Source organism: Plectropomus leopardus, chromosome 10, assembly GCF_008729295.1.
Source record: "Plectropomus leopardus isolate mb chromosome 10, YSFRI_Pleo_2.0, whole genome shotgun sequence".
NCBI classification, from domain to species: Eukaryota; Metazoa; Chordata; class Actinopteri; order Perciformes; family Serranidae; genus Plectropomus; species Plectropomus leopardus.
In genome coordinates this window covers 26,983,222-26,990,104 of record NC_056472.1, presented here as the reverse complement: position 1 = coordinate 26,990,104, position 6,883 = coordinate 26,983,222, and the positions used below count along the sequence as shown (strand labels likewise).

The window sequence follows — 6,883 nt, the reverse complement described above, 5'->3', positions numbered from 1 at the left end:
TCGCTGGGGCAACAACATGGCGAACGCCGGTAGCGTGACCGTTGATGGAGACATGATGAGATATGCTGAATATGCTCCGAAAACAAACGTCAGGAGCGACGCAGAAATAGACAGACGGCTGGTGAGTATCTGTGTCTGTGCTGAGAGGAGACAGTTAATGTCACCTGTGTAGATTTTACCTTCTAACGTGCGCATTACGTAACCTCAATGACCGCTATCGTAACGGCACGTTACTACTGTTTTACTAGCTAACGTCAGTACTAACTAGCTAAAGTAAACATTGGTAAATTATTGATTTCCTCCCTCTAATCAGTGGATTTATATACGTTTATCAATTAGGACAACTTGATTCTCACAATAACCATACAAATGAATGAATTAACTTCTGACCTTTTGATATGGGTTTAAAAATACAGTGTCACTACCTCTGATAATGTCCATATCCTCTGTCAATGTTCATCTCACATAAGATGCTCTATAAACATAATCTAAAATCTACATATTATGCTGCATTCACATAAAATGCTAATCCTTTTGTTTATCATATGTTAGTTACACTTCCTCTGATGTAGAAGAACTCACTTCACAAAAAGACTTTTTGTACAATTTTGATTATAATTCAAAGTATTCATAATATTGAGATCCCTACTAGACCAAACTTTGGGGCTGCACAGCTGTTCTAAATGTCCAATCATACTTACAACTTCATTTGATATGATGCAATCAGGACTTAAACTAATCACTAAATCACTCATGATTTAACCCTTAAAGATATAATTTATCATTATGGTGATACAAGTAACAGATATTTCAACTGTGTTGTTTATTATTTTTATTTTAATGGAAAAAAATATTTATCAACGACAACTATTTTTTAGGTTCACACCCCTCTTTCTATCTTTTCTTGATTGATTTCAACTCGATTCTTTCTCATGGTCTCATGTACGTTTGTGCTCTTGTTTGCATGACATATTTTGTACATAGTTTTGTTAAATAAAGCTGTGGGGAAAAAACACAACGTTTTAATATGGCACATTAAGTAATTAATGAGGTCAAAATTGAAGTTCCTGTACTTTCATTTTTCAAATTCTCCTGATTTCATGTCTCAATTCTTTACAATTACACCCGCAATTAGAGTCCTCAGTGGATCACAGTACGTGTGTTGTATGACTCACTGGATGTTTTGTTTTTTGGTGACAGGGAGGGACTCTGATTGCAGTCGGTCTCGGTGTTGCTGCTGCAGGTTTTGCAGGTAAGAGTAGTTTAATACAAGATCGGTAATTTTGAAAGATAATATTATCTGGTCGTGCATGTGCAGTTTTCTTTTTCAGATTTTTAGCTTTCCTCTATGTTAATTGTTTTGCAGCAAAACACCAAGTCACAATACTTGTATATGTTAATATACTTGGCAGTAAAACCAGATTCTGAATCTTTCAATACAGATTTCTGCTTTGCTTTTTGTTGCTCCTTTTCCACTGAGAAATTTGTTGGATTATGTTTCATGTATGCGTTTCATCAACAGGCCGCTATGCATTTCAGCTGTGGAAACCTCTCGGACAGGTTTTCTCTGAAACTGTCAGGAAGATGCCCACATCGGTGAGTTAATATTTCACCTCCTGCACATCTGCCATAATGTTCACATCCAGTCCTAATCTGCTAAATTTTACATCTCACTTTTTAGCTTTTTTTATGCATCATTTATGAATGTATATCATGATGTACAAGTATAATTCAGTTTTTGTACACAGGAAAAAATACAAAAATGAAGCCTGTCAAGTTTTTGTGGTGTCTCCAGTTTAAGATTATTAAGAATCAAAGCTCCAATCTTTTTCTGTCACCACAGGCTTTCTCGTCATATTACAAAGGAGGTTTTGAGCAGAAGATGTCCAAACGAGAGGCCAGCCTCATTCTTGGCATCAGGTGATAAGATGTGTTGTATTTCTTAAATGTTATCTGTCAGTGTCCAGTCCTTCAGTGCGTGTCTCTCATTGCTCAGAGGAAAGTGATGAATGGATGCATTGATGTATTTATTTGTTTTATGTTCAGCCCCACCAGCACAAAAGTCAAAGTACGTGAGGCCCACCGGAGGATCATGGTCCTGAATCATCCAGATAAAGGTTTGTTTGAACTCTGACTTTTAAACTATAGCTGCTCAATAAATGCTTTAGAAATTCTGTTTTGGTGTCATGTGTAACATTTCAGAAATCACTATTAATTAAGTTATTAAAAATGTTCAACATGTGTGTGCGCATGTGCGTGTGTGTGCAGGTGGTTCACCGTATCTTGCCGCTAAGATCAACGAGGCCAAAGACCTTTTGGACAAGGAGACGCGCCGATGACCTGCACAGTCAACCAACTTTAAAGACCTCCATCAACTCGTGCATCATCTCCGCTCCATCGACATCGACACCAACGCATCTGCTCTGACTCCTGAAGATGGCAAAAAATACACATTTATGAAAATTTCATTCCCAACAAGGTTGCTTATCTTTGAAAACATTGTGCACATTAAAATAAGTCGTACAAAGAGAGAAGGACATTGTCTTGAAATGACTGCAGTCATTTGAATATAAGGTGTTAAAATAGAGGGCATGGGTGTGCTAAGTTATTGAGTTGCCCTCTAGTGGTGGCTGTGCTGTTAACAGCACTGCTGGGTTCATTGTATGCAGTGTGTAAAGTTTTATTATGAGTGTACAAATGTCATTAAATAAAGGTAATTTAATGATATAATCTATTTAAGAAAGAGGAGGATAATACACTGAAATATTTCCATGTTTAAACAGTTTTTGTGGAAGTGGCAAACAACATTTTTTTAAAATAAACTTTAGTTTGAAAACATTTACAGTAGCTGTGTGTATTTGTATTACACAGTGAGTGACGGTGGCTGATCTAATTTAAGCAGGTCTACTGAACAAAGTATTTTTAACACTGAAAATTAGTGATCAGATCATCGCAGAAAGAGTGATGCTGCTTACTGAAGTGGATTTAAATACAAAGAGTAAACTGGAAACTTACCTGATAATGCTCAGATCTCCACAGAAGCAAGTCTTTGTTTAATTTGTTCAACTTAAAAAAAAACAAAAACACCAGCACCTTCAAAACGCTTCTTTATTTCGAGGATGATGTCATACTGATGTCATCATACTGGTTATTGGACGGAGAGGACAGAGAGCTGGACACAGTATTTAGCGGTTACACTTACAGCAGCAGTTACTGGTCAAAAGTACCTACCAATTAAGTCTGCTTGAAAAAAAAAGTCAAATAAATAGAAAAATGTATTTGTTGTCATGTGGTCAGTCTGGATCAGAGCAAAGCTGCACAGGTTTGGTTTCCATCGTGAAGGCAGAGGGTTTGTTCAGAGCAGCAGAGTGGTCCTTCAGAGGTGTTAAGTATGATGGATGCATTGATGCTACAACTACAAGTCCCGCACATGATTTCTCAAAAAAATGTTCAGTCAATAGAGCTGAAATTATACTCTGCTATGAAATCAATTTCTCTCTCCCTACTGCGTGTTTCCAATTGTGGATTCATTTGGCCAAATCTGTAATCAGCAAAATGCAGAGCCCCAGAGATGCAGATGTAAAATAAAAAATAAAAAAATTAAAAGGAATGGGCATTTCTAAGTAACTTTAATATTTCAGTACTTGCAATAAATTATTGTGTCGTACTCAAAAAAAAGTACGAAAATGGAATCTCAATTGGCCAAAAATTGAAAAAAAAAGTGCAGTTTAAAATTCATTAATTGCTTTAATTAGTGTATTAAAGTATAAGGTCTGGAGTTAACATAAGAAAATTATTAAACCTTCTGTTGGTGCCGTAACAAAGGTGAGCTGCGGAGTCCAGAGCCGCTCCGCTTTCGGTCATTTCAAATGCAGTGTTTCAGGGTGTTTCAGGGTGTTTCAGGGTGTTTCAGGGTCCTCAGCCAGAAATTTCTGAGCATAAAACACTTGATTTCATAAATTGTAGTGAATCTTTATGCTCTTGTTTGTGCATGTTTTGCATAATTGTTGTGTAGACCTCTTTAATTTTGTCAATATAAAGTCGTGTACTACTTTAAGTTTGTTGGGGAAAAAATGCAGAAGCTTTAAAATACTGAGATCCTGCTTAAATCTACACATATAAGTAGAAGGCGGACGTAAAATGACATCACCAGGTTCCTTTGTCAGGTGGGTTTCTTACGAAGAAAACAAGGAGAATTTAGCTTTTGAGAAAGATTTCAGCTTTTGGCGGTATTTTCTCCAGACGGCTTGCAAGATGATGTAAAAATGTATGTCATTTTTTTCACTTTGAGCTGATTGGATTTCATTTTTTTGTTATTTTACGATGTTCTTTCTGGGACTTGTAGTTAACTTCTCTTGTCACGTTGCACTTCAAGGAGTCTTGCTCTTGTTTTTTTTCAGTTTACACGAGTGATTCAATTTCATGTCCGTCCCAGTGGTGAAAAGCTAAAACAGTTTATGGGAGAAATGTATCAGACCGTCGATGCAAAAACAGGATCAGGTCGCTGCACACCTGAAATACTGTAGCTCCGCCCCCCCCGTATGGACCATTAAGTTTATCTTCTGTTAGAAGAGGCAAATAAAAGGAGGCGAGGAAACAAGGAAGGCGAGATGTCGGAGGAGGCACAGGTAGAAACTTCAGTAACCATGTTAGCACCATGGAAGCTCCACCCACTCAGGTGAACAAGAGGCATGCTGGGAAAGAGGAGGCGGTGTTAGCTGTACATTATATGTATTCTTATCCAAACTGATTATTTTACAGTCGATCGTCTTCATGAGAGCATCCGGAGATGTGAATATTAATAATTCCAGTATTTTACATTTTGTGAAATCTGCAGGATCGCGTAACGGCAGAAAAACAGTCGGAAAGCGCTGTTGTTCCAGAGCAGATGGTCGTAAAGCTCATAATTTCCGCTGAACGGAGTGAAACAATCACATACTACATGTTTGTCCTCTTTTAAGAAGCTGTGAGGCTGATGGGAAATGTAGTCGTAATGCGAAGAGATACCGGCAGTAAGAATGAGCTATTGCTTCACTGAGACAGAAGCAACCGGAGGTTTTGGTGGAAATTAATCAGCAGCCCGTCGTTATCAAACTTCATTAAGGTTGCTCGGTTTAACTTCATCAGCAATCCATTAGCAGTCCTGCGTCGCCCTCTCCAAGTCCTCGTCCCGCTGCTCCACCTCCTCCTCCACTTCCTCCTCATCCTGATCCTCTTTCTCGCTCAGTTCCTCTCCGATCACGTCCAGCCGTGCCTCCTGCCCATTCCGCACCTCCTCCTCTTCCTCATAATCATCGTTATGAAGCCCCGCCTCCTGCAGCTGCAGCCGCCGCTCCTCCACCAGCAGGAGGCGCTCTCTGACACCCTCGGCTGCTGCTGCGGTGTCGCTGGGACTCCCAAAGAACTGCTCGGTCCTGAAACAACAACCGTACGGGTTAGGAGTTTGTAATATATGAAGAATTTGTCACTTTATGGGGACTCACCTCCCACGCAGGGGAAAAAAAGCTGGTAAATCTTTAAATTTTAGGGTTAACCTCTTTAACTCTACAAGAAAGTTGGCATCCTGAGCTGACATTAGTGTTTCAGAGGCTGTAGCAGGACGAGATTTAAAGCTACAGAGAAGACGGAGGCAACATGTGAACTTGAAGACCAAAGAAATCCACTGGTCCCAACTAAGTCGTGCTAGCTTGTGGGGAGGGGGTTAAATAACACACCAAATTTGAGTTAAATTTCGATCTTTTACAGACTTGCCCATTTTATACCAATGCAGTTTTAGGCAACAATTTATTTCTTACCTACTGTATTTTAAAAGGGACCTTTAATTTTCCCCCTTTTCTTTGTTTTGTGTAGCATTTTGTGCTTGTAAAAGGTCTCCTAAGTAATAAAGCCCAAAGTCTGAGCCAAAGGGAGCTCTCTCCCTCAAAAGACACTGCTTCTGAGCTGCCTGAAACAGCGCATTTGAGTTTCAGTGTCTGTAAGTTGATAACATCAAAATCAAATCACAGCAGGTTTTTTTTATGGTTTTCCTCAAGGTAAAGTAAGGTATCTTACTGTGGTATCTTAGGGGAATTTTTGAACATTTTTATCAGTTCTCGAGTGGTCAAAAATGTGTCTGTGTATACGTACCCATCTGGGAAGATAACAGGCATGGCCAGTCTGTCCAGCAGAGTTTTCCCAGAAGCATCGACTTCATCCAGAGACTCTGGGTCCACACATTCCAGCTGCAACACCTGAAACCGCAAAAACACACACACTGAAAGCAGATATTGCTGATGATATTTTACTGCTGCTGCAACACGTGACGCATACTAAACAGTGAGGTCTGTCTGTCTCCGTCCGTCTCACCCTCTCAGCGGCGGTGTGGAAGTTCAGAGCCAGCTCCAGTCTCTGTTGTCTCTCCTCAGCACTGACGCTGAACTGCTTCCAGACTCGGTTGAGTCTCGGCAGAGTGTCTCCGGACGAGCGTGTCGTACAGCGCAGAGACTGACAGAGGACGACTGTCGCCTGCAGCAGCTGGCGGCCGTAATCATAGGTGCTCTGAAGGAAGACACAGGAAGACAGTGACAGGCCGAGAGACGGAGTTATTGATATTATTGACTATGTTTTGTTTTAAAAGGTATTTTGTCCCTTTTTGTCTCTTTAGTTGACAGTTTAAAATTTTCAGTGTTTCACCTGAGCGACGTCCACAAACTTCCTGTGTTTGTCCAACATTGTCCGGGTCTCCTGAGAGTCGTCGCCCAGCCTCACGTGTGTCTTCAAGAGAGCGTCCAACAGCTCTCCAAGCCACTCTACTGCCTGAACACACACAGATTATCATCTCATCATAACAGGAACTACTAGTGTGTGTGTGTGTGTGTGTGTGTGTGTGTGTGTGTGTGTGTGT

The 6,883-nt window shown here is 40.1% G+C and overlaps 2 protein-coding genes across 2 annotated transcripts; one reads left to right on the top strand and one right to left on the bottom strand.

Annotated features, from left to right (window-relative positions):
- dnajc15 (DnaJ (Hsp40) homolog, subfamily C, member 15) lies at positions 1–2,534 on the top strand. The gene is made up of 6 exons (XM_042495201.1): positions 1–121; positions 1,201–1,252; positions 1,523–1,596; positions 1,844–1,920; positions 2,047–2,117; positions 2,269–2,534. Exons 1-6 carry the CDS (start codon positions 17–19, stop codon positions 2,337–2,339), a joined length of 450 nt encoding a protein of 149 aa, XP_042351135.1. The 5' UTR covers positions 1–16; the 3' UTR covers positions 2,340–2,534.
- Positions 2,535–3,094: 560 nt separating this feature from the next.
- LOC121949502 (SEC14 domain and spectrin repeat-containing protein 1-like) lies at positions 3,095–6,799 on the bottom strand. The gene is made up of 4 exons (XM_042495199.1): positions 6,673–6,799; positions 6,346–6,537; positions 6,127–6,230; positions 3,095–5,414 (listed from the first exon to the last, which is right to left on the bottom strand). The coding sequence occupies exons 1-4, from the start codon at positions 6,709–6,711 to the stop codon at positions 5,135–5,137; spliced, it is 615 nt and encodes a 204-aa protein (XP_042351133.1). The 5' UTR covers positions 6,712–6,799; the 3' UTR covers positions 3,095–5,134.
- Between the last annotated feature and the right edge of the window lie 84 nt (positions 6,800–6,883).